At 39.4% G+C, this 27,904-nt stretch overlaps 1 protein-coding gene across 2 annotated transcripts in view; it reads left to right on the forward strand.

Moving 5' to 3' along the window:
• Window positions 1–7,257: 7,257 nt before the first annotated feature.
• Window positions 7,258–27,904, forward strand: part of ltbp3 (latent transforming growth factor beta binding protein 3) — a 68,477-nt gene continuing 47,830 nt past the window's right edge. For both annotated transcript variants that reach the window (XM_077231218.1, XM_077231219.1), the window contains exon 1: window positions 7,258–7,918. In XM_077231218.1, the coding sequence (XP_077087333.1) occupies window positions 7,678–7,918 (241 nt within the window). In that variant the 5' untranslated portion in view covers window positions 7,258–7,677. The remainder of the gene's footprint in view (window positions 7,919–27,904) is intronic.

Genomic DNA, 27,904 nt, shown 5'->3' on the forward strand with positions numbered 1-27,904 from the left:
CATATTCATGGAAAAATTCATAGATTTTCACTCTTGGAAGAATGAAAACATCTATAATTTTCAAAAGGGCAACATTAGTTATCATCAATGCATTTGTTATGCTTAATTGGTTCATTTAAGGATCAATACTGGAAGTTAACCTGTACTCATGTTTAGATTTATTGCAGCAAAAGTCATTTGGGTATTTATAGATATCGTTTAAAAGTATGGATCAGTAAGATTTTTTACATGCTTTTGAAAGAAGTCTCACACTCACCAATGCTGTATTTTATTTGATCAAAACATACAGTAAAAATAGTAATATTACTATTAGTATTATAATTAAAATAACTTCTGTTTTAATATATTTTACGATGAGATTAATATCTTTGGCAAAGCTAAATTCACAGCATCATTACTCTAGTCTTCAGTGTCACATGATCCTCCAGAAATCATGCTGATTTGCTGCTTAAGAAACAATCCTTATCAATGTTGTGCTGCTCAATTTTTGTGGGAACCATTATACTTTTTTTCAGAATTCTTTGAATAGAAAGTTCAGAAGAACAGCGTTTATTTGAAATTGATACCTTTTGTAATGTTATTGTCACATTTAAGTCAAGAAATAAAACATTACTGATCTTAAATAGTCTAGAAAGTTTAAACTAGTCTAGAATTATACCTTTTACAGAATCTGATTTAACTATCTGTTTTGTTCCCCATTTAGCAGTTTCCCATCAGTCAATTCAACCCCCAAAGACTTTCATTGTAGTGCCACTGTGCTCTTTTGCCCCAGACGATGAGACATCGGGCAGCCAAAGTCTGACCCACATTTAGTTGATGTTTGGTCAGAGCTGTCCTCCCTTCTTGATTCTGAAGTGACTCATGTATCCGCTCAGGCATGATTATAGTCTCTGTGACGTAAGTCAAGACCACTCTGCTCTTTGAGCCCACACCCTGCCTCCAGACCACATTGTCCCTGCTCTCCATGCTGCGGTAAGCAGGTTTTAATGTCACATTGAGGGTAACGTTTGTGGCTTGAACACTCATCCCAGTGCTCTGTGTCATCAGACAGTGTAGTACTGTCAGTATTATTCTGATGCGCAGAATATTTGTTTTCATTTACAGAATGTGGTGTTGAGGTTGCCTATGGTTGCTATTTAAAGAGGACCTATTATGCAAAATTCATTTACATGGTGTTTGAACATAAACGTGTGTCAGCAATGTGTACAAAACCACCTCATAAAAGTAAAAATACACCCAATCCAATTTTAAAGTAACACTATGTAGTTTTTCAACCATTATAATATATATCCAAGACCCCTTGTGATGGTACATCGACTTACAATAGGTTAAATTACATGTCTGCCATAGCCTGACGTGGTCTGTATCGCTTTTACTGGCATTATGTAACTTCGGGTTTCGGGTAGTAACCTGAGCACAAAAAGAACTACAAAATTCAACTGCTTTACGGCATACATTTTTCTTCGTTTGTGATGTCTTTCATAAAATCATGCATCATACTCTACCTTGTCTGTGGCCATTGTTGATTCCAAAGCCGGTGCTGGATAAACAGCGAGCGTGCGCGTGCGACAGTAGGCTGCGGTAGGCTAAATTATTTACGACAGCGGTAATGGACAATTCCGCTTCCAACCTGTAGGGCGACCGCAGAGGAAAAGTTCCTTGGTGTTGCTTTAACCCCCATAAGTCATAAGCAGTGTCTCCGAAACAAGCCGTTTGCAGATTCCAGCATAGGCTATGTGTCACATTGCACAGTCCCTGCCCACGACTGTTGACGGACTCTGTTGTATTAGCATAGATCTCACCCTGAATGAGCTGTAGCCTACACAGTCTGCCATGTTTATCTCCTCGCTAGGACATTTAACAGCAGCATTCAAGTAAGAAATGTTATCTTGTTAAAGCTATATGTTACTGAATCAAGAGCAGTGAGGGGTTTATGTTTTGATTTTGTTGTTTGATTCATATTATTCTACAGGGCTGTTGAATGCTTGATTCTGATTGGTTGACGAACGTTCTAAGGTGTGCAATTATTTTCAGGGAAATGCACGGCTAGTAGTCCCAGGCAGGTCTTGACCACATTTCAGTTCCATTTCAATTTGCCAAATGATTTCAGTTATTTCAAAGGTCTTAAGAGTCTACAAAACCAAAACCCAGAATGACACTGACAAACCAAATAAATATAGTAAACAATAGCAGTGGCGGAGCCAGAGGGGGGTCCGGGGTGGCACTTGACACCCCTGACATGCGATTGGCCACCCCGGGTGGCGATATTTTTTTTCACAGGATGGTAGGGGAAGACTCATGAATATTCATTAGGGAACTCATGCCTGATTGGTCTTAACCCCAGTGACTGGTAGGTTTAGGGGCGGGGTTAGGGGTAGGTCATCAGACCCCCAGTGACGGGTAGGTTTAGGGGCGGGGTTAGGGGGTAGGTCATCAGACCAATCAGACATGAGTTCCCTAATGAATATTCATGAGTCTTCCCCTACCATCCTGTGAAAAAAAATATCGCCCCCGGGTGCCACCCCAAAATGTTATTTGCTACTGGCAGTTGCTGATGCTGATTTTTATTTATTTATTACGTTAGCCGGCAGCGCTGCGCGCGCAGTTTTCAAACGGACGAGCAGAGGACGAGAGATGGTTGCAAGATACCGAACTTCACCGAATAAGAAAACATCATATTTGAAGTAAGCTTTTAATGTTTAGCATCAGGGTGGTTTGCTCCCAATAGCCTACATTAGGCCTAATACACGCATATACAGTACCTTGCCGTGTGTACGTTACAGAATACAAATGTTCTAGCTAATGTGAGGATAGGAGATCAAAACGCAGGCAAAGAAGAGCAGAAACAAGCGATATCATAATGCGATCACTATAGGACTATGTTATGGGTGTAGGTTGTTGATGGACTCGATCTACTGTGTTTTGATCATCATTATGAATCTTATCTAGATGTAGTCTTTGATAAAAATGCGATTTTCTCAGCTTTTTGCTCATGTTGCTTTTTATGAAACTTGCCAACATTCAAGTGTTGATTAAAAAGAAAGATGCACGAAGCTAGAATAACATTATTTTTTTGTTTTTGTTTTAAAAGCACAGGGTTTGTTATTTCTTTTGGTATGTTCAGATATTCATACAACAAAATATTCTGGGGTGCCATGAAATTGTGAAAATTACCAAAACCACATTTTTTTTTTATACTGGCGAGAAAGAGTTAAATGTTGGTAATCGGATGATGATTAGAATGTGAATATGATTGGAATCATATTTTAAATTTGTCATATTTTTGAACAGGGTCAATTAAACATGAAAAGAAAGGGAGAGATATCAGAGTTATTTTAAAATAGTCCAGTCATTTTATGAAAAAAAGGTTGAACAAATTGCAACAGTAGCAAACTCAAATAATTTTGTATCCTCATTATGTCCTGAGTAAGGAAACAAAGTCCCTAAGAATCCCATTAGGGGAAAGTTTCGAAATCTGTTTCTGGGGATTCACTTTTTATTTTACTTACCTTTTGTCTTCTGCATTCTCCTTACCCTTGTCTCCTGTTCTTCCCTTAGACTCGTCCCCCAGAAACAGTCGCACAGACCCAGCCCCAAACCCCATCTCTTAATAATTAAAAAAGGCTGGTTTCTAAAGTACTTCTTCCTGCCTTTATGTATTAATGCTCATGGGTAGCCTAAATGGGTTCCATTCAGACCTTAACATTAAGTATTTTACTGTTATGTGTCAACAAGATTCAACAAGACATTTTCACCTCCCTAGACCCAATGTTTAGATCTGTTGTGGTATTTATGCAAATTAGCACATACGTAATTAGATTATGCACCTTTTGTCCATCTTAACAAACAATTTTAAAAAAACTTGGAATACATTTTTTGTTTGTCTTGATGTAAGTAATCAACTCAGTAATTTTCATGGTGATATCTAAAGGTTAAACTTTTTACCCTGTTCTCGTAAGAAAAAGAATGAATAGGCGTATGAATAGGCTATATTTGTGTTTTTTTCTAAACTTTCCCTAATGGGATTCTTTGGGACTTTTTTTCCTTACTCAGGACATATTGAGGTTGACCCCCATTTTGGCTTAAAATGACTGGACTAACAGGCAGATCAGGTGCAAACAGACCCCCCAGCCCTTGCATCACCAATGGCTAGTCAGAGTCAGTGTGGTCAGACTTCAGAACCAGCAACAGGTCAGAGCATCTACCAGACACAAGCAGTCAATCACATACCCAATTCAGGAATTTAAGTTGAGATGATTTTGCCAGATTAAAAGGATAGTTCACCCAAAAATGAACACACAAAAAATTATTATAAATTAAATAATTAGAATTAGAATTATTATAAATTATTATAAAGAAAGAATTATGTTGTATTTAATCTTCCCAGGATAAGATTTTATATTGATGGGCAATAAAATTGTTTAACTTTTATGTGAGTTTTTTTGTAAATAAATGCAGCAGCTCATAACAGACACATGCGGTATCTTATCTCCTTGGTGCTTCAGCTTTGTTTTCTGCAAATATTTTGGATGTTCAACACTTATAGACACAAACAGAGTGACCCAATTCCTTCCACAAGCTTTTCCTTCCACAAGCTTTTCCACTGTGTGTGTGTGTGTGTGTGTGTGTGTGTGTGTGTGTGTGTGTGTGTGTGTGTGTGTGTGTGTGTGTGTGTGTGTGTGTGTGTACCCGAAAGTACCAGTGGCCACCCCATGTATAAAACTCTAGTTCCGCCACTGACAATAGGGTAAAAACAGAAAATTATTTCCAAATTCTTTTGCCACAAAATTACATTTTACTATGTAAAGTTAAGTCACCCTCATTTATATAGCGCTTTTAACAATATGGACTGTTTCAAAGCAGCTTTACAGTGATATTAGGAAATTAAAGTAATACAGATTGTTTTGGCTTTACAGCAGCTCTAGAATAAAGTTATTTGTCCAGCTAAAGTTAGTTTTGATTGATTCACTTCCGTTGCAATGATCATTAGTTATTAACTTAGGGGCCGCTAACACGACACCGTTCTAACAGAAAATTCTTTAATGCGATCCGGCCGCTCATTTACATTAAACAGTGCCTGGTGGCTCTGAGAATTTTTTATTATTATAATTTTTTTTTATTATTATCGATTCCGCGTAGCCACATGAATCGTAAACATCCCGACAACGTTTTATCAGTACAGAGGTGAAGGGAAGGAGGCCTTCACTAGGTAGAGACTAGTTGACATTTTCAGGATTGCGTTGTCGTGTCGAGGCGCAGGTCCTTCATCAGATCCAGATACGGCCTGGATCCGGCGGACTGCGGTAAACCTCGGGATAAACAGAGAGAGACAAATATTAGCATTATTGTTTTTTTATTTAATTTATCAATCTAGTATTACTAATAAATGCATGTATTATGAGTTTATTAGGAATTATGGAAAAGCACATATCTCCCTCTCTCTCTTCCACTCAAACACACACACATACAGCACGGACACACACTCGCGTGTTGTAAGTGCTGCTCTGATGATTTTATCAGTAAAATAGTTTTGCAAAAGCTACATGAAGTTTCTCACTAGCGAGCGTAGTTTCGCTATTAGTGGACGCTGGTGCCGAACACTGTTGAGAGACGCACAGACTGAGGTAAATCACAGACACATGCTTAATCTCTCTCTCTCTCTTTCCCCTTCTCTAATAACTGCAATAATAAGACTGCTATCAGTGGCTCAAGTTTCCTTTACTGGCTCTAAAATTATGTTTTGGAATTGGCAACTGAGGCTTGGGATGAGATGCATATAGAAATGTTTTGAGGTGTGGTAAAAGCGAATAATCAATTATTCCTTACATATAGGTACTGTACATTATGCTGCTTTCACTTCACAGATCTAGTACACACATGCAATTTATTTACTTGCTTCAACAGCTTGCTTTTTCTGGTCATGTGATTGCTCTCTGTGTGCATGTGTATTTTAGCATAAAAATTCCTATGTGTGTTTGAGCAACTGCGCATGCCTGTTGTGGGTTTTGGTGCTGCATGCCTCTCTGTAGCCAAAAATGTAAGATCTGCATGTGAACTCTCCATGTGTATGTGTGTGAGAGAGTGAGCTCTCATACAGTCATTTCCTCAGTGACTGAAAGCAAACATTCTCACTTTACTTAAAGGAAGTGACTCAACTCACTTTCTCTATAACTTCCCCTCTCTATCATCCTATTCTACTCCATCTTACTTTCTTTAATTCTCACTCTCTCCCTTTTTGTTTACACACGTCCTCTATAAAATCACATTCGCTGCAGTTTTCTTTTTTGGGGGTCAAATTTATTTAAAAAACTATTATATTGTTATCTTTAGTATTTATTTGGCCACATGAACACATTTGTGTGAATATTCTTATCTTTCTTTTGCTTGGAAAATAAACAGTTTTTAATTATTTTTTTTTACTGTGTGCAGCTCATCCAGTCGGGCAACCGAGACCATGAATGAAATTGTAATGTATCATCAGCTCGATTCAGCTGCTATTACACTAACATAATTTCTAATTTAGGAAACAAAGTGCTTCATTTTTCCTCCTTTATATATATATTAAAAAAAAATACATGGCAATGCGTTTGTGCTGCATAACTAGGCCTACTGTAAAATCAATATGATTTTTGTTAGGGATTTTTGTCATTTTTTATGCAATTGGTGTCAAATATATAGCACCAAATGTAGTTTCACAATGTTGTTATAGAACAATCAGTGTAGCCTACTGATAGTACTGTCACTGTACAAACAATTGTATGGTTGGCTATTTTTAAGTGTCTTCATATGCTAAACAATTCCAAAATGCATGCTTACATAATAATACTTCAAAGATACCACCATTGGAGCGAATAGGTCATTTGGGTCTTCCAAGGTAAGATTTGGAAATCGCTTGTAGTGTGGTAAATTGCGTTTTTGCTCCCCTCAGATACTAAACACTAGAAATAAGTCTGGCACATACAAATGTTTGACCCAGGGCACCGCAACTGTCCTTGCCACTGTCGTTTCTTTTGTGTTAACTGACCGGAACCGTAGCGGAAGATCGCGCGCAACACATTTATCTAGCACTTATAAAGTGCGAAATAAGGGAAAAGGAAGGTGACGACGAAGAAAAACACCGACAACAAAACCACTTTGAGTCCCGACCCGCTCTTATACTGCTCTGGCTATGCGCCAGCTCGACTGCCCGTGGATTGGCTCTTGCTTTGCCTCTCCTCCTCCTAAACTTTCCCAAACTGCGATACGCACACACACGCCATCCACGCAGCGACTGAAAGTAAGGAGGACCTCGTTTTAAGGAATGAGGAGTTTTCACCTTATTCCACTACCAGGCTGTCATTTAAAACATGTAAGAATTTTAAAAAAGCTTTTAAAAATGTCCCAAATCCACTCGATGGGGATAATCTGTATTTCTTATCCAACGAACCGGATGTAATTTTTCACTTTTTTACTTTAAACGGGACAGGAAGGCATCAGGAAAACTTTCTGCGCGAGAACTTTCATAGCCAGCGCTGCCTGGTAAAAGAGCGCGTGCTTGCGTACATTTTCCAAACTGGGCTCCAGCAAAACGTCTTCTGCGGCCGTGCCCGGAGGGACTGCCTGGTCCGCTCAGGCTTTACGTGGGTATTCTGTTGGTGGTAGCGTGAATGCCCTGTGTTGGCATTGAGGGATGCCAGCATGCCCTCGCTGATTCTCTCCCATCTGCTCCTCATCTGGCTCGCGCTCCAGCGGCTGGCTCTATGCGCCGAACGCGCGTCCACTCGCGAGCGCTTCAAAGTGGTCATCGCGCCACTCATCTGCAAACGGACATGCCTGAAGGGCCAGTGTCAGGACACCTGCGAACAGGGCAACAACACGACGCTTATCGGTGAAAACGGACAGTCAGCTGACACACTGACCGGGCCTGGCTTCAGAGTCGGTAAGACAATTCAAACACGTTTTTTAAACGGTTGTTATTCGGTTCAATTTGATGACAGGAATGCTCACGAGCTCTTAAAGTTTTCCACACTTGAATACTTCAGAAGAAAAAAGAAAGGGCATTAAGTTAAAGGTATAGTTCACCAAAAATAAACAGTTCAGCTTAGATTACTTGAAATAATTTATTCATCTTCATGCTGTTCCAAACCTGTATGACTTTATTTATTAAGTATAATACAAAAGGAGACTTTAGACAGATTTTTGGTGATAGTCTCCATTTACTTTCATTGCATTTTTTCCCCTCAATACAGTCCCAATACTTTCATAGTGAATGGTGACAAAGGCTGTCATTCTGCCTAACGTCTCTTTTTGTGTTCCACTTAAGAAATTAATACAGGTTTGGAATGACAAGTGTCAAATTATAACAGAATTTATATTTTTGATTGAAATATCCCTTTAATGAACAAACTTAATGGTCGAATATCTGGCACTAGCACGCACATGAGATTGTAAGTGGAAATGCAATAATAACCCCCTCTCTTTTTCTCCCTGTATTTTTCTCTCCCTCTTCTTAATGGTTTCTGCATATTGTCTGGTTGGCAGGGTAGCTCTCGCTCTGAGCTGTATCAGATTGGATGTGGTAAGGCATGGTGCCATAAAGTCTACGCAGGCATTTTCTCGTCTCTTAAACGCACGCATACTGTACATTTACATTCTCTTTGTCCATGTAAACACACTTGCAATCGACACACCACTAAAATATTTTGTGTGTGTGTTTTGTGACAACCCTCGTCCTCAAGGGCTGGTGTACCAGTTTGTTATTTCAAGTAAAGAATGCCAAAAGCTGATATACTTAGATGGTGTATCTTTAAGTGTGTGTGGGTATGTTTAGCTTGACATGTTTGTCTGGGTTTTGCATCAGTGATGTGATGAAAGTGATTGTTATTTTAGCACTCTCATCAGGTTCATTTAGTGTGTGTTGTCTTTTTTCTCTCTCCCTCCTGCTCTCTGGTGTTCTCCCATTTTGTCTGCTGGATGCCCATGTGCTTTTGAATGAGTCCAGTCCAAAAATAAATAAATGGGGTAAAAATAAAGGCGGAAGCTGAGTCACTGCTGAGTGAAAGCTACATTTATGGAAGTCCAAAGAACTCCATGCACATCAAGCTCAAAGACTTTTACTTAGAGCATCTGTGGTTCGTGGTGCATGAGAGTGTATTAGGATGTGGGATGACTTGCTTTCTAAATAGCAAACATCATACAATCTGCCACATATTCTCTGACTCATATATATGATTTTGTTAGAATCTGGTTCTAAAACAAGCACAGCTTTATAATTAGAGTTAGACAAATCTTTACTATTATTATTATTATTATTATTATTATTATTTTTTACAGATATTCATACTTTTCAATTGTATAATTTATTTTTTAATTACTATTTGGTCTATAAACAAATTACACTATTAGTTGGTCTCAAAAGAAAAACACAGGTAGCTTATTTGATGTATTGTTTGGATCATTTTTCAATTATTTTAGCCTAACAATTAGAATAAATGTGTGAACTTTGCATAAATATATAATGGCTTAAATAACAACAAAAATAATACTAATAAGTTATTATTGTACACTACCATTCAAAAGTTTGGGGTCGGTAAGATTATTTCATGCTTTTTAAAAGTTTCTTATGCTCACCAAAGCTGCATTTATTTCATAGAAATCTTTTGTATCTAGCGTTTGTTGTTATGTTCCTATGTTTCCTTTCAGTTCAGTTCTCATTTCTATAGTTATACCACCATATACGCAAGGGCGAAAATTTCATCAAAATGTTGGGGGGGGACAATAAACATAACAATTCTCAAGAGGAATTTTTGAAGGGGACACCAAAAAATTGTACTTGCAAGGATACGTGTACACCGAGGAAATCCTTACTACTATTATTAGTGTAGCATGGAGACCGTTCCATTATCCTTCTTCTCAGAGTTTCTTTCTGGTTTAATGAAAAAGCTGAGTAATTTGACCAAAAAATTCTTCAAAACCATCATTTTTTTTGTAAATAAGTTGTTTTGTGTAAAAAACTTATTTACAAAAAATGTATGGTTTTGAAGAATTTTTTGGTCAATTTAGTCAGCTTTTTCATTCATCAAGCCACCAAAATACAATGGAATTTTTTTTTACATACCTTTAGAACAACCGAATCAAGCCCAGTGTATAGTGTATATTGCGTGTATAGATAGATAATGTAGAAAAGTGACACAATTTTATGCAACTGAGATGACGGGAACCATGTTTTATTTACTACGGAAAAGTCGATTGGGGTCATGGACCCAACAGATAAATGAGGGTTAACGTAGCATTTAGATGTTTTTACACAGACATAAATAATATTATGACGTTTTAAAAATAAAATGAAAAATATTTATATTTGAAATGATTTAAAACATGGTAAGATACTTTAAATTTGAAATTTGGAAATTTCGCCAGTAGGAGGCAGTAAGTCACTGTTAATGAGTGAATCATTGAGATTCATTCAACTGATTGTTCAAAAAGCTGATTCATTCAGTAAGGAAACACCTCGGTGTGTTTCTCAGTGCTGTGGCTTAGTTTTCAACTATTTTCGTTGGTAATATGGTGTCAAAAATGTACATCACTTAATATTCACTTCTTGTTTATTAAACTTGTATAAAATCAAAATCACATTTGTTATCATGCTGATATCTGGAGAAAAACTGCACTCTTCGTGTGATATTATATTATATTAACTATATTAAATGATATAAACCGTCTAAATCACAGTGAAAGCGTTAAAATCTAAATGCGCACCCGGTCTAGTCTAATCTACAAGACTATTGTTACATCACGTAGTGTATGCGTACACTCTATGGGTGTGGGTGTGTGTGTGTGGGGATATACTGTATTAAACAAGCTAGGTAAACGTAGACTGTATTAAACAAGGGTAACGTTAAACATTATAATCGCTAACATAGAGACCAGAGTCCTGCACGGGTCCATTTTTGGAGACCCCCCCAACCCCCCCCCGCGATTTCCGCCTATGCATATACGTGACAGACCCAGAACAACGAGTATTTTATGGACTGCTTTTCACAGAACGGCCAGTCGCTAGAGGATTATGTGGAGGAGTACCTGGTTCACTATCACAAGGCGCACTGGGATGATAAAACTTTGAAACAGCGGATCTCTGGCAGGATGGACGATATCCTCGACCAAATGCTAATGTTGGAGGAAGTCTTTCATCGATTACGCCTTATGGATGTGCAGATTGTTGAGGACAACGACACCATTTACTCTGACTCCTCAGGACGATCAACACCTTCAGCAGCTATCTCTCTGCCCACTCCAGAGAAAACACTTCGTCCCAGCCCGGAATGTCCCAGAAACAGAGAGATCTCCCACAAAGGATCCAGAGATGACTTCCATGCCCGCCACGGAGCCAGAGCCTGAACCAGTGCCCACCGCGGAAAATAAACTTGAGTTCTCTCCATTCCCGGAGATAAAGCCGGTCATCGTGTCTGTCCCGAGACTGGAGTCGATTGCCAGGTACATCGTGGAGTTAGTGCCGGTAAGACAGTCCACGATAGAGCCAGTAGAGGAGGGCTTGCTCATCAATATCACATTAGAGCCAGCTGCCATCCTTGTCCTTGCCCCTGAGCACACTCCTCGTCATTCTGCTGTATACATAATTGATGACCTAGTCCCAATATTCTGCCCACCCTATGGTTACCATCACCGCTGGTACGCCAAATTCTCAAGACTCACCAGCCTCGCTGAGTGTCTCATAGCTCCTTGGCTCTGCCCATGCTGCGGACTTTCACCAGTTCATCCACTCCGTCTCGGACCCACTCACCACCAGTGCGAACTGGGGAAACTGAATCCATGGCTTCATCTTAGGCCTCCAGGCCCTTTTCTCCACCTTGGCGTGTTGCCCGTCGGCTCTGCCTTTGCTGTACTCTATCACAGCTCCGCCATGGTCCGTAATCACTCAGGCTCCACCGGGCTCCCTCGTCCCTCCGGCTCCACCTTGTTCCATCGTTACCCTGGTTTTGATGTGGACTTCCAGCCCTTCAGCTCCTATTGGCTCCTCTTTCCCTCCGGTTTCACCTTGGTCCTCACTCACTCTGGTGTTACCCCGTTCTGTCGGGCCCCGTCTTCACCTCGTCCACTCAAACCAGTGACATTGCCCAAGACTTTCTGGCCTCCAAAGACTTCCAAGACTCCGCCCAAGAGGTCCATCAGGGATCCAGGTCTTCCTCGTCCTCCTCCAAAGCCCCCTTCCTCTCCACCATTGTACTGTCCATTACACCCCTACTCGACCCAGAAGCACGGCAGCGATCTCTCCGGCCCACCTGCTGTTCAATCGCTCCAGCATCACCGCCTCGGGCAGCCCTTGGCGGTTTCTGCTCCTTTGTTGCCCAACCTCCTCAGCACTGTGATCCCCCTCAGCAGCGAGGGCTCTCCGACAGCGTGTCCCTCCTTCCTCCCAAGTTTCGGCACCCGTGTAACACAGTTTATTGTTGTGGGAAGAAGGATGCGGGAACCGGCGAACGTTGAAAGACTTACATAAACATAAAATGAATAAACACAAAATTAAAGTAAAGACGACAGCCCCTCACTGACAACTGGCGCCACACATAATAAAACAACACATCAAATTAAACAGTCAAGGCCTGGTCCTCTCTCGGCCATCACGTTCGTTGTTCCATCTTTTTATGCTTCCGCTCCTCCATGAGAGATACAAGACCGGTGCGTCGCGCAGATGTTGCTCATCATCAATCACGCCACCGGCCTCGCACCATTCTCTCACTCTCTCACTGCCTTCAGCCTCGTCCTGCTCGTCAAGTTATGTTTCATTGTGTTTGTGTTCCTGTTCCTATGTTTTCGTTTATATAGTTACTAAATTCTCCTATTTTGTATCTCCCTAATTCCACATGTATCTAGTTAAGTTCTCTGTGTTTAATTTCTCCATGTTTTGTTCATTCCTTTGTCGGTTCTCGTCGTTATCTAGAGTGGTATGAGTTTCTTCCCCTGTGTATTCTCCGTGATTATTATTATTAAAGGGTTTATCTTGGATTACCTGTGTCATGCAACTTCTTAATACCACCATATACGTGTCATTAACATTATAATAGTTCCCGTATTTATTATAAAGGAAGCTGTGATTTTATTTGACTCGAGTTAACTAAAAGTCATTTGTACATCATAATTGAATGATGAATCCTGCCATCTAACCCTAAACTATCACAGACACTTTTGGAATTTTTAGAATTCAAAACCCCGACCCTTCTTACCACAACCCTACACCAATATGATCTTAATGTTAATAATGTGTTAATTATGTAATGTCTTTAATGTGGACATACTTATTTTCTCACGCAAGTTATTTTGTTTGCATGACAGAGTATTTGTCTCTCTGAGATTATGAAAAAAGACAGGAAGCTCCCATAATCCATAATCACCAGACCTGAATTTTTTCTACAACTTCTTGTTCTAAGGGTCCATTAGGGAAAAATACTCCTCTCAGAAGGTATTTTTGTTACATTTATGTTTAGTTCTGTCATTTTATTTTGGTTTTCCCTTTGACCGTTTGCCTTTGTTTCCATGGCTGTTAATTGACCCTTCACAAGGAGTTTGATTGACAGGCGATCTGACCAATCATAATCCGCCATCCGCCATTTTTGTCCGACAAGGAAGTCAGGAGAGTTAGTAGATTAACGTTGGAGGATTTTAACTTGAAAAACTAAGTGTACTGACGTCTTTCCGCAGTTCAAATAACATTCTTTCTTGTTCATTCATGTTTATTTGATGCTATAAATTAACCAGAAGGAAGAGATGATCAGTTCACGAGCAGCTTTAACTGAGGCTCTACAGCGATCTGTCAGACACATTAAAGTGCCACAAAACGGTATTTGTTGTTTAAATTTCTTTAAAAAATGAACAAATTTGAAAGTTTTTTTTTGTTTCATATCAAAAGTAATCTGGTCTGTCGTGTCTGTCAGCGCGTTGTCAGTGTCCTCTGCTCCGCGTTGAATTTTTCACTGTGTGAGAACGTGGTGTGGGGCGTGAGAGCGGCGTGGCTTGTCGGACATAGCAACAGTAACTAAAGGGGGCGGGTCTTTGCGAATGGTCAATTAGTTCTACACCTGTTCTGCTTTCCATTGATTGCTCCCTTGTGTATTTTAGCCTTTAGTTTAGTCTGTTCTATGTTGTGCCATGTTTATGTGAATTTGTTATTGCTATATGTATTTCCTAGAGTTTTCTCTTTAAAAAAAAGTATTTTTTATACATCTTTGTCTGTGCGTGTCTAATGCGTTACAGAATACCATACCTAGATATGATTTGCTGCTGCGTTTTTTCCCTTTTTTATGGACTTGCTGGCCGTCCAACTGCTCTTCCTAGAGCAGAAGGAGCAAAATCTAGAGTACCACAACAAAGACTTCTTAGATCTGTCATGCCTCACACACTATCCAGATCGCTCTCTTTGTGTGTGTTTTCTACTTTACCAGCCTCAATGAGCAATCCAAAGCACGCTTGCCCAGTGTCAGTCCTCGGGGAGATTTTGGCACCTATATGGAGTGGGTGCTGGTGAGTAACGGATCTTCGTTCACCATCTGCCCCGCAGAGGAGGACATCACTACCCCCACTTTGGACCCAGAGCCCAGCCAGCCACCTCCCACACACTGCACTGAATGTATGCCAGAGCCCGCCACAGACACAGAGCTCGAGCCTGTCGCGATGTCAGCGCCAGATGGAACAAAGACTGAGCCAATCATATTCCCTGGATCCGGAGCCCGAGCACAACGGATTGTCTGACCAGGTGTGCAAACCGGCTAAACAATCCGCCACTTTGGGTGTCCTCTTGGAGTTTGAGGGTATGGGTGAGCTGCAGTTGGCTTCTGTTATCTATTATGAGGAAGTGGAAGAGTATATTGCCCTGTATCTTCCGTCCCCGCTGGTCCCGCCCAGCTCCAATTTTCCTGTGTTTCTTCTGGTCCCACCTAGCTCCTGTGTCTCCAAGGATCCCACCTAACCTCCCTCTCCCACCTCCTCTGCCCATAACAGCCAGTTCCTTGGTTCCGCCTCCGCTGGTTCCCTTCAGTATCTTGGCTCCTCCTCTGACTCCTCTCTGCTGTGTGGATCCACCTTGGGACTTCTGGTCTCCAGCTCCGCCTTTTCAAGTCCCCTTGCTTTGCCTCCAGCTGCTGAGCCTGTCATTCCAGCTCGGCTCGTCGACTTGTCGGCTCCACTTGTCTCCCCCCTCTCTCGGCTCCACCTGGGACCATCGTCCCTCCGGCTTCACCTTGGTCAGACGTCACTCTGCCTGCGCCATGGACTTCTGGGCCGCCAGCTGCGATTCAACCCCCTCCACCCCTTTGGCTCTGGTGGGCCCTGCCTTGGTCCTCATTCCCGCTCCTACAGTTAGGTTTACTTATGTCAGTTCATTGAGTTTTTTGGTTTTCCCTTTGCATGTTTACCTGCGTTCTAGTTTAATGTTTGCTTCCACAGTTGTTTGCTAGATCGCTTCCTTGTGTTTTTAAGCCTTTAGTTCAGTCTTTTCCATGTTCAGTATTGTTTATGTGAATGTGTTATATCTATCTCCTAGTGTTTTCTCTTTGTTTAATAAATTTGTATTTTTCATTTATTTTTGTTCATGCATGTCTAATATGTAACACTTTCCTTGTCCAGAGTCCATAGTTCGTGCTGTTAAGTGGAAATAAGCACTGCAGCTATGCTGAAATGGTATTAAAGCTATAATCATCATCATTACGATAATCCTTTATTCTAATGCCAACAATGAATTTGCCATAAAGTATTTTTCCTTTTACTTAAACCCTGAATCAGTTGTCAAGATGATGCATATTAAATTTTTCTCTGACTTAGTCTTATGGTTTCAGTCATGGAATGCATCAGACAGCCTGGAAGATCAGGCTGCTAAAGAAATGCTCACATGTGGACCCATCTTATTTGACAAAGAGTCTCTACTCTTTATTTTTTATTTATAAAGATTAGATTATATACTGACAGACAGTTTGATAAGAAGTTTAAGTACAGAGAAGCAGCCTCTCTCTCTCTCTCTGTCTTTGTATCCGTCTGTCTGTCAATGCCAGCCTCTGGGTTCTGTGGTGAGAGGTCTATAAACCCCAAACCATCCTCCACCTCGGCAAAGTGCCACAGAGTGCCCATAATGATGCCATCATGCAACAGCAGTACTTTCCCATGCCTATTTCAGTCCTCATTCACATGCACACATACACACTCTGCCTCTCTTTCACATGCAAATGCAACATATTTTCTCGTATTTGTGACTTCTGTTCATTTCTTTATTTAACTGGGTTCTACTTACAGCACAGTCTGATCCCTCTTTATTCGACTACTGTGGTGTGCGATGCTCAGTGTATTTAGAGCGGTCACAACAGTAAGAGCCAGATTTATTACATAACTAGATACATGAAGTCTTAGGGGCTAATCAGGCTTTATTCCTTCACTGTGCATGGAAAATCCTTGCAGCAAGCCACAAAGGAGCAGTTTCAGAGTGGAAAATGTTTCAGAAATCCAGTCTAACATTCCATAAGCAAGCCAATCCTTGCGTGTTTGTGAGTGTATGAGTCAGTGGCCATCTACCATTTGTTTTATATGATGTGCAGTAGTTATTAATGTCTGTGTCATCAACATTCTCAGTCCTTTCCCTTCGCCATATTTTTATCTAAGTTTTGCTTTTGTTTGTAGATCGTATTTCCCATTCTTCCGTAAAGTCAGCATGAAACGAAAGTTGCAATAGTCTTTTCGTCCCTATTGTGATGTATAGCCGAGTTTAACGCCTTCTCAAATATAACTTCAAGCCGATAAACACGTCATCAGAGGAGAAGAGATTATGAGGGAGGGGAAGTTATTTTGATTAAAGATTATGAGGGGGACTTCTGGTTATGGCGCAGTGCTGAGTTAGACGTGAATCGGAGCTCCGCTACTGAATCTGAAATATACCAGAAAATTACCCCTGATCTTCTTTTGGAATTGCACAAATTGAAAATGAAATATCATGAACTTTCATTAGATCACGCCAAAAAATGAGACTGAGACTTTTGATTAGACTTAAACAGACCTATAATGAAGGTGGGGAGAAGGCGGGTAAGTTACTAGCCTGGCGCATTAAGCGGTTACAAGTTGAAAGAGCCATTAATTTTATTCAGATAAAGGAGGGTGAGGTAACATTTGATCAGACTGAGGTAAATGTGGTCTTTAGGAACTACTAACAGGCTCTTTACAGCTCTGAATATTTAGAGAGTGCTGTAGAGAGACAAAATATTTTCCTGGATGCTTTGGACTTTGGGTCAACTGATTTGGGCTTCATAGTACAGGGCTCGCAAAATTTAGAAATCGCTGGTAGCCCTTCGGGCAGGCACTCTTCAGATATTGGTAGCCCGAAATTAATTTTACTAGGCCAAATAATAAGACAATTTCTAATGTAGAAAATTGGTTAGGAGTGAAAACATCAATCAAAAACTTTTTCAAAACACAAATATCAACAATTGGAAATAAAATAATCAAATTAGAGTCATCAATACAAATATGCATCTGATTCGAACTGAACTGAAATTTGTGTGACCAGTGTGGAACATGAATCAGTTTGTGCCTCAGCCCCCAATGAGGGTATGATTAAAAAAGTTAACACTTTAGTTTAGGGTCTAATGCTTACTATTAACTAGTTTCATTAACATGCAGATGGCAGGGTTTTATAATTACTGAGGTCCCGGATGTGAGGTAGGCTAGTTAGGGGGGTTCGAGAGAATTTTTATTTCTCTGATCTACATATCCCAAAGAATTGGATAACAATAACTCTAAAAACATGTCATGCAGCTGATTATTTTTCTCTCCTTATGCCAGTGAAGAAAGTAAACATAGGGTCAACTGATAGGTTGATGTATGAATCATTTTCTCAGACGCGTTAATTTACTAAAAGCTACTAGGAAAGCTAGGTAGCCTAACTAAGTTTATTTAATTCATTCACAATATATACACATTCATTATTGATCTTATTCCTAACACAGGGCCGTCGACAGGGCTTTATAATCAAAGAGGTCCTAAATTTAAGGTTGTCAGGGGGTTCAAATTTTTTATTTCTCTGATATGTGCATTTCAAGACATTTGAAGGACAAAAAGGATAAGAAATAGCTTTAAAACCATGTCAGTGGCAGTAGATTATTTTTCAATACCTGCTCTCTCATCTCCAGCACTCTTTTCTTTTTCTCTGTCTCCTCATTTTGCCCTGGTCTATTCCCCTCCTAAAAATTAACTTTTTTAATTTACTGAAGGCTACAAATTGTATTATATTAATTCTCAACATGTACACATTCATTATTAATCTTGTGCCTAACATGAAGCAAACGGCTCCAATACTTCTTGTCACCTCACAATGACAGTAAACTAATTATTACATTAGGCCTACATGAATCACGTTACATAAACCTATTTTCAGTATATTAGTTTGCCTGATTATTTTTTTCATTCGTTTAACATTTATGACCTAAAAAAACTGTCAAATATGAAATGTTTAGTTTAGCTACTTACATCTTATCTCGCACTTGACAACCATAAACTGAAGCGTCAGTTACTCTGGTAAAATTCGCGCTCAGCAGATTATGTGAACATATGGCCTGCCTATTTGATTGGTCATCTCAAATAATCTGACATTGACGAGCAGTGACAGACCAATGAGGCTAATATGAAAACACACACACACACACACACACACACCCTGTCCTCTTTTTCTGACGTGCTCTCTGCTCGGCGCCGCTGCGGATTGAAGATGAAGAACGCGCTGAATCTGTGTTTAGGGGAATTTGATTACACTATTTCAGATAGCCCGTCGGGCAGGCCGGTTATGCATTTTGGTAGCCCGACTTGAAAACACAATAGCCCCGGGACGTCGGGCTAGCGATTTTGCGAGCCCTGTAGTATCTCTTGAAGATGACCTAAAGTCTGAGGAGCTGTCTGAGGCCATTATCAGTATGAAAGGAGGGAAGACCCCAGGGCCAGATGGCATATCAATAGAGTTATATAAAAATTTTCATCATAAATTAATTCATCCTCTCTTGGAAATGGACCAGGAGTCACTAGAACATGGGGCTTTAACCCCCCTTCTTGAATACTGCGGTGATCCTTCTGTTGTTAAAACCTGGCAAGTCACCAACTGATTGTGGTTCATACAGACCAAGGCAGGGGTTCCATAACATTCGTAGAGTACTTAATATATTACATGGGAAATGTTATACTCGCGATAATACACTTCTGTCATTAGACGCTGAAAAAGCATTTGACAGAATTGAGTGGCAGTACCTGTTCAGAACTATGGAAAGGATGGGGTTTGGGGATAAGTTTATGAAATGGGTCCGGATCCGATATGCTAACCCTTTTGCTGAGATATTAACAAATGTAATAACATCTGTCCCTTTCAGACTCTACAGGGGTACAAGCCAGGGCTGCCCGCTCTCTCCCCTGCTTTTCACTATAGAAATTGAACCACTGGCTATGGAAATTCATAATCATACACATATTTCTGGTTTCTCAATTGGATCCTCAGAACGTCGTATTTCATTATACGGGAATTATATAATTATATTCTCTTCCAATCTAAAACAGTCTATCCCAGCATTGCTAAATTTGATTGAAACATTTGGAGAATCCTCGGGGTATAAAATTAATAATTCAAAATCTGTATTGCTGTTCCTCCACAAAGCAGAAAGACATCTTCCCCCAGTTCAGTCAAACTTTACAATCTCACAAGAAGGTTTAACCTATTTTGGGATTAAAATTACACCAACTGTTAAGGAAATTGTATAAGCTAATTATTAGCCCCTATCAGATTCAACAATTGGCCTGTTGAATAGATGGACAAAACTTATTTTTTTTCATAAATTTCATTGATTGGCCGTGTTAATATAATACCATTAAATATATTAATATATATAAAAATGTCAATTTTACCCAAATTGTTATATTTCTTCCAATCCATCCCCCTCCCTCCACATTCTTCTTTTTTGTCACAAACTTCATTTGGAACAACAAGCGCCCTCGTCTCAGATTTTCCTTGCTTTACTTGCCTTATGATAGAGGGGGGTTAAACCTACCAAACCTAAAGTGGTACTACTGGGCTGCTCAAATTAGAACAGCAATGTTTTATTTTGAGAAGGATTATCCTCCGACCTGGGTATCCATAAAGGCTCAGTCTATCTGAATTCCTTTGAATTTATATTTGTATTCAACAGATGCTAAAAAGTTAAGTAAATGTACTAAAAACCCGTATACTAGAAATACTATAGCAGTTTGGTTTGAGTCTCTTGCTCACCTAGGGGAATTACCACAACTCTCCCCCTTTTCACCAGTTTTTGGTAATGAAAATGTTCATCCTGGCAGAGCTGATCCAGGCTTTAAAATCTAGTCAATTCAAGGTATGAGTAAGGTGTCTGTTCTTTATAACGAGGGAAGATTTATGTCCGCAAAAAAAAAATGTGCACGAATTCCGCAAAAACACCTTTTTTAAATATTTGCAATTACGTAGCTTCATTTTATCGAGACAAGGCCAAAGTCTGGTTGAGCCAACTCTTTCTACTCTGGAGAATATCACACTTAACTGCTTGAAAGGTAGAGGTCAGATTTCTGTGCTATATAAACTGTTTGTAGCCAAATCTAAAGAATCATGTAATGATAGACAAGCATGGCGGTCTGACCTGCAGACTGACATAACCGAGGAAGAGTGGCAAATAGCATGCTTGAAAGCCCAAACTCAGACAATGAACACCCATTTGAGACTACTTCAGTATAAATGGTTGAGTAGACAATATATCACTCCAGTTAAGTTACATCACTTCAACCCCAATATTCCTGATATATGTTACAAATGTAAACAAGAAAAGGGAAGTTTATTCCACAGTGGGAATGAACTAAAGTTAATTGCTTTTGGGTTAAAATACTGAATATTATACAAATCATTAGTAAAGCAATTCCTCTTGATCCAAAGCTGTGTATATTACATGTTTGTCCTCTGAATTTTAAAATCAACAAACATGAAAGATTATTGTTAATTATCTGTTTTCTAGAGGCTAAACGTGTAATATCATGTACTTGGAAAAAAGAAGAAAGTCCCGGCGTGTCTCAATGGATAAAGGGGATGACCTCACACCTTGCCTTAGAAAAGATTAGGCCTACATACTTTCTGAAAAACAAATCTCATACCTTTTGGTCCATCTGTAAAGGTTTTTTTTTGACTTTTTGGAGAGTCTAGATGGTGTCTCCTTCGAGGAATTGATGGACATTGAGAGTATATAGACAAGTAGCCTATGTTAGTGCTGAATGTTTTTTTTTTTTAAATCTACTTATTTTTTATAGCTAATGAAAAATGTAAATGCTATTTAAACTTGTGTAACAATTTTTGATAAATAAAATTGTTGTAAAACAAAAGATTATGACGGCAAAAAAATGATGTACACGGAACAGATAAATAATTTATGATTAATACTGCTATAATTATATTCCTTAACAAAACATGAATTTTCCATTTTGATTTCATTCATTGTGACTTAAAAGATTCCATGCACCTTCTACACAGAAGATAGCAAAGAGGAGTGCGACGCAGTTAGGATAATTGGTCTTGCTGCCAGTCAGAGACTTTAAAACTCAAATTAGAGGTTGTGTTGGAAAGTGATAAGAGAACACTTGTGTATAAGTGAGTGTCTGTGTTTGGGGGAGAGGTGGCAGCTGTGGGCTTTTTTTAAAAGGGCAATATTGAAACTCAGGCCCTTAAACAAGCATTCTGGTTTACTCAGAGTAAACTCACTGCTTTTCACTGTGGGAACGAGGCCAGTTATTTAAAGCAGAGCAGAACAGAGGAATGTGTAAATATATATATATATATATATATATATATATATATATATATGTGTGTGTGTGTGTGTGTGTGTGTATTTGTTATTGGCTGCTTACCCTGTAGTTATTCCAAAGTGAAAACATCCAATGGTTAATGGTAGACAGGGTTTTTGATGGGAGTCATTTAATTATTTTGCAAGCTCCATTGACAACTTTAGCACTTTATTTTTATTTACAGTGGTTACCTACTCTATTTAGGTACTAGATCATACTAGGATTTTTTCAAAGCTCACTTTCAATACTTTCAAAACTGTTTTATGGAGTTTTTGTCTATTGAAAATTTATTTGGAAAGATATTTTGTGAGTTAAACAATTAAACAAAGAATATTGTTAATTTACTTTACAAATCCAGTATTCTATCCCTTACAGCCTCGTTTTGCTTCCTGTCAAAAAATTAGACTAAGGTCTATCCCTTTAAGAAAGGCAAATATATTTAAATATTACTGGTGGTTGATAACATCAATGTTCCACAGACTAATCATAGATCAGCCGGAGGCAGTGATGTCAATCGTTATGTTTGGACCCCTGTTTTTATTTAATCTGCAATTGCAGGGACTCTCTATTCCAGGGCCTGGGACAACACTTCTGGTTTTCTCTTTCATTGGTGCCCATGCAAACAGAGACACCTAAACGTCAGTATTTTCCCAGTCAGAGAAAACCTTACAGCTCCAGTTAAACACTGACAGATAAAGCACCTCGTCAAAACTCTTTTGATCATTCTGGATTCACAGTAGCACGCTCCAAGAAAATATGAGGTACAAATAGCTTCCAAAAATTTTTTTCAACAACTTTCAAAAAAGGAATTTCCAATGAGTAATTTAATCATAGGCATAGTGTATAGTATTAAAAGTTAGTGTTTGGCATGTCTGGCCTATTTCCCCTTCTGTAGACGAAATTTTCGTAATATTCCATCCTTAATGTCTCCTTTCCTATTCCTTCCTCTCCATAAATACACAAATACCTGTCAAGCGCTGATGATGACATCACAGTCACAGTCTCTTGCTGGCATTCCATCCATCCAGAGCCATATAGAGAGAGAGTTGCGACAACGGAAGTTCTAAATGCTTGGTTGTCACGTGATTCGCGTAGACCTCAGATAGTTCCAGGAAGTGCTTTGGCACCAATTCAAATCGATGGAGTTAGAGAGCAGAACTGTGATTTCTTGGTAGTTTGTAGTCAATAAATGCGTTGGTTTGCAATATGTATATAATACATTGACATTTGGATGTAGTATGTGTATGTAGTTACAGCAATATTGTTTTTAAAAGATAAAATTCGGCTAATATTTAATGTTTATTGTGGTCAACCAGCGTTCCTGCCTTTGTTAACATATTTTCTGGCTAACTTTACCTTGGTTACAGACCGTTTTGTTGTTTGGAGGTATTTTTGTGTTCTTAAACTTGTATGTTATTTAAGGGTTATCATGTAATGTTCACTTGCAGGAAACATGTGATTGTCTTAAAAAGCCATTGCAAACAAGTAAAATGTAAAATTGCATTCATCTTAATGTTTACAATGCTTACTTATTACTATATAAATGAATACATAATATATTTAATTTTAAAACAAAATATGATTATACACACACACATACATTATTTCCTAAGTGTCCAAGTACATTATTTTCTTAACATAATTTGTTAAATTCATGACATGCATCACTTTAATCTATAAAACCTATTTAGTTTAAATTAATTTTTAGTACATTTAGATAATACATATTTAATGTTTTGTTATCTTAAACCCCCCAAAATGTCAGGTTGTGCAACTGTCCGCACAAATGAACAGACTAAAATACTAATTTAAATGGTGTTTTAAGAATAAAAAAATAAAAATGAAATTCTATGGCATCATTTTAGCCTTTCATATAAACAAATTTAATACATTTCAGTAGATTTATAGCAATATTGAAAATTGAAAACCTTTTTTCTAGCAATTTGCATGTCAGGGTGGCACAACTGCAAACATGGCTCTCTTATTATGGTAATTGCAGTGTGCATGATAATGCATTGTCCAGAGGAGCCTTAATGATCCTTGTAGATCTCTATCAAATGCTGGTAAAAACTGCTTTCAAGTATGGATAGGTTGGTATACTTTCAGGTGAATTTAAACACTTAGAAATGTTCACAACTGAAACTTGTTTAAATACATTGTTCATGACACAAATATACATCAGTTTTGAAAAGATTTAAAAAAAAAAACATTTATTTGTTTATTTGTCAATGACCTATATATATTTATATATAGACTTTTGCACTGATTTAGCACAATGGGATTTATAAATGTCTAATAAACTGCACGTCAAGCATGTTATCTGCCCTTTCCTCTTTGTTGTTCTTGTACTGTCCGTCACAGAGAGCAGAAAATATGCTCGAGTCAGGAGCAATTTGAATAGAACTAAACATTTTGTGCTAATCATACTTTGTGAAAAAGTGCAGATACACCTAAGACCAACACTGGGAAGTTTAATGTTTATTAGAAATAAGGAGCAAGTAAAGTCTTGCAAAATCCAAAGAGCTGAGACTGAAGGTGAAGGGTACAGCGTCAGTGCATGAGTCTTCAGGATCCACTGAATCCCCTTTGTGCTTCTTGTGTTGAAAGAGATAAAGGAAACAAAAACGGGATAAATTATATAGTAGTTAGTATATAATACAGTTATGGTATTTATAATACCCCATTTAGCCTAGTGTGATTTGATCTAGATCACGGCTTGCTGCCGTTTTAAGCATGGTTTTTAATCTTCCTTTATAAACTTCCATCTCCCTTTCCGATCAATACAAATCAGCTGCGCTGAAACATAATATAAACAGGTAATAGTCAACAGAAACACAATTAATAAAAAACTCCAACGTTTTTTCTTAACGTTACTTAAATATGAAATCTAAAATAAGTATTTTTTCCCGTTATTGCACATTTGGTTTCATTCCATATTAAATGTGCAATAACGGGATTATTGCTCTCTAACTTAGTAGTTTTAGGGGACTTTATCAGGTAAAATAAAGGTCATTGGATAAAGTTAGTACCGCATAACAAACCACGAACAGCCGTTTTATTAATGCATGTTTACGTTATCCTTTGTTGTGTAATAAGAGGGAAAGACTTCTAAACAACATTTATTTACATATTCAAGCATGAATATGGAACGAAACCATATTAAATGTGCAATAACGGGGAAAAAATCCTTATTTTAGATTTCATATTTGAGTAAGCAAAAACGTATGGTTGGAGTTTTTTTATTAATTGTGTTTCTGTTGACTCATTTTATCAATTACAACTATCACACTCCCCAATGTTATATTTAACCCCTGTTTAGAAGTCTTTCCGTCTTATTACACCACAAAGGATAAACATGCATTAATAAGACGGGTTTAAACATTAATAGGCTGTTCGTGGTTTGTTATGCGGTATTAACTTTATCCAATGACCTTTATTTTACCTGACAACGTCCCCTAAAACTACAAATTTAGAGAGCAATAATCAACTAGCATGCTTTAATACATGAGTTAATTTGATTCAGATGTACTGATAATATACAATCTTATTCTTTAAACGTCTTACCTTTTAAAAGTGCATCACAAACGGTCTGTTCTGCTGTAGCTCTACCGCGCTGCTGCTACTTCCGGGAACTATTAAGAGGCTCCGCGAGCCGCCATTGCAGTAAAAAAACGTTCCATTGGAGTCAATGGAGTTGTCGCAACTCTCACTCTATATGGCTCTGCATCCATCCGGCTGCCTGAATTCTCACATCTCTGTTTAGCTTTCAGAAACTGGAACCTCTGCTGTTGCCAAGGTTACGACATGTCCTGGTCCCCTATGCGATAGTAGGGAAAGTCTTGTTTAAGAAGCTTGCAAGATGCTGTCATAGCAGGAAAATGTAAACATTGAGATAAAAGAGTGGGATTGCCCCGTGTGCCGGTTTTATTTGCTGCGTTTGTTTATTTGTAAAGATCTGCGGGTGAAAGCTATTTTACAGTTAGTCAGACTCTTGACAAAAGTGAAGGTACTTTGAAGCAAGTTATTTCTGCGTTTTGGAACACTAACAACATTCCAGCAACTTTTAATGTTTCACTTTTTCCCTAGTTCTTAAGGAAACCAAAATGTTTGAAAGAAAATGTGTGTGTGTGTGTGTGTGTGTGTGTGTTAATGCATATTGAAATACATTACAGAACATGCACATGTCCTTTCAGTAAACACCCACACTTTTCTTTTCTAGATTTTGTCTAGAGGTAAGCGTTTTGTAAATCTCTGATGTTTTATGTTTTATAATGGGTGTGTGCTTGTTGTTTTTGTTATTTTTCTGCCTACAGAAATAAACACAGTCCAACTGAAGGCATGTGTCAAGAAACTGAATTAGGTTTAATATTCTTTTGCCCCACCTTCTGTTTTGACTCTAATGGCCACTTCTAGATTTTCGTTTGTTTGTGTTTAGAACAGCAAATTATAGTTGCTAACGCATAATTTAATGGGAGGGTGTGTTGGTGTGTTTGTTAGTAACGTTGTTAGCAGATAAGATAGTTGGTGTTGATGTGTTAGCGGGTGTTTTAAGTGGTATGTTTGTGGATGTTAGATTTTAGCTAATTGAAGAAATGTTACAGTGGGCATTGAATTATATATTAATTATATTAAATATTATAATTATTTATTATGATCAATATAATCTGATCAGTAAGACTTTTATGTACACAACTTTTATATATGCACATTACCATTCAAAACTTTGGGTCAATAAGATTTTCTTTTTAAAATGTATAGTTTTATTCAATAAGGACCCGTTTAATTGAATCTGTTTTCTTTTACAGTGCATGTTAAGGTAGTGCATTACTGATGGTTTTTGGATCAGCCTCATGACCATAATTGTCACGGAACGTGCAAGATAAAAAAGGTGTTAGGACTCAAATGCAGAGAATGGTAATTTATTACAAAAATAAACAAACACAAAGCAAAAACCCACGAGGGGGAAAAACACAATAAATAAGAATGAAACAACTGAACCTTAACATGAAGTGGGGAACGGGGAATCACGGGGAACAGGAGACATTAGACAACGATCCGACAAAGACTGCAAACAAGAGGAGACTTAAGAAGGGAACAAATCAAGAGGGGACAGGTGGAAGAACTCAAACAATAATCAGGTAACGAGGGGGAGGGATCAGACAACGACCAGAGCACATGGCCCAAAATAACAAAACACCCATGTGCAACACAAGACAGGACAGGCATGTGACACTACCCCCTCCCTACGGAGCGGCTACCAGACGCTCCATAAGACCAGGGCCGGACAGGAAGGAAACACCAGGGCGGGACGGAAGGAAACACCAGGGCGGGACGGGAGGGACAGACCAGGGCGGGACGGGAGGGACAGACCAGGGCGGGACGGGAGGGACAGACCAGGGCGGGACGGGAGGGACAGACCAGGGCGGGACGGGAGGGACAGACCAGGGCGGGACGGGAGGGACAGACCAGGGCGGGACGGGAGGGACAGACCAGGGCGGGACGGGAGGGACAGAACGCTTACTCCTGGGAGGCCAGGGCAAAGCAGAGAGTCCATCGGGCGGCCAGGGCGAAGAAGACAGTCCATCGGGCGGCCAGGGCGAAGCAGACAGTCCATCGGGCGGCCAGGGCGAAGCAGACAGTCCATCGGGCGACCAGGGCGAAGCAGACGACCCCTCGGGCGGCCAGGGCGAAGCAGACGACCCCTCGGGCGGCCAGGGCGAAGCAGACGACCCCTCGGGCGGCCAGGGCGAAGCAGACGACCCCTCGGGCGGCCAGGGCGGTGAAGACCCCTCGGGTGGCCACGACGGTGGCTCAGGAACAGCAGACACCGGCTCAGGTACAGCAGACACTGGCTCAGGTACAGCAGACACCGGCTCAGGAACAGCAGACACCGGCTCAGGAACAGCAGACACCGGCTCAGGAACAGCAGACACCGGCTCAGGAACAGCAGACACCGGCTCAGGAACAGCAGACACCGGCTCAGGAACAGACACAAGAACTGTAACAGTCACAAGAACAAACACAGAAACAAACACTGGCTCTGGCTCTGGAACGGGCACTG

Source organism: Siphateles boraxobius, unplaced genomic scaffold (genome assembly GCF_051911475.1).
Source record: "Siphateles boraxobius isolate OS27281-9 unplaced genomic scaffold, OSU_SipBor_1 16, whole genome shotgun sequence".
NCBI classification, from domain to species: domain Eukaryota; kingdom Metazoa; phylum Chordata; class Actinopteri; order Cypriniformes; family Leuciscidae; genus Siphateles; species Siphateles boraxobius.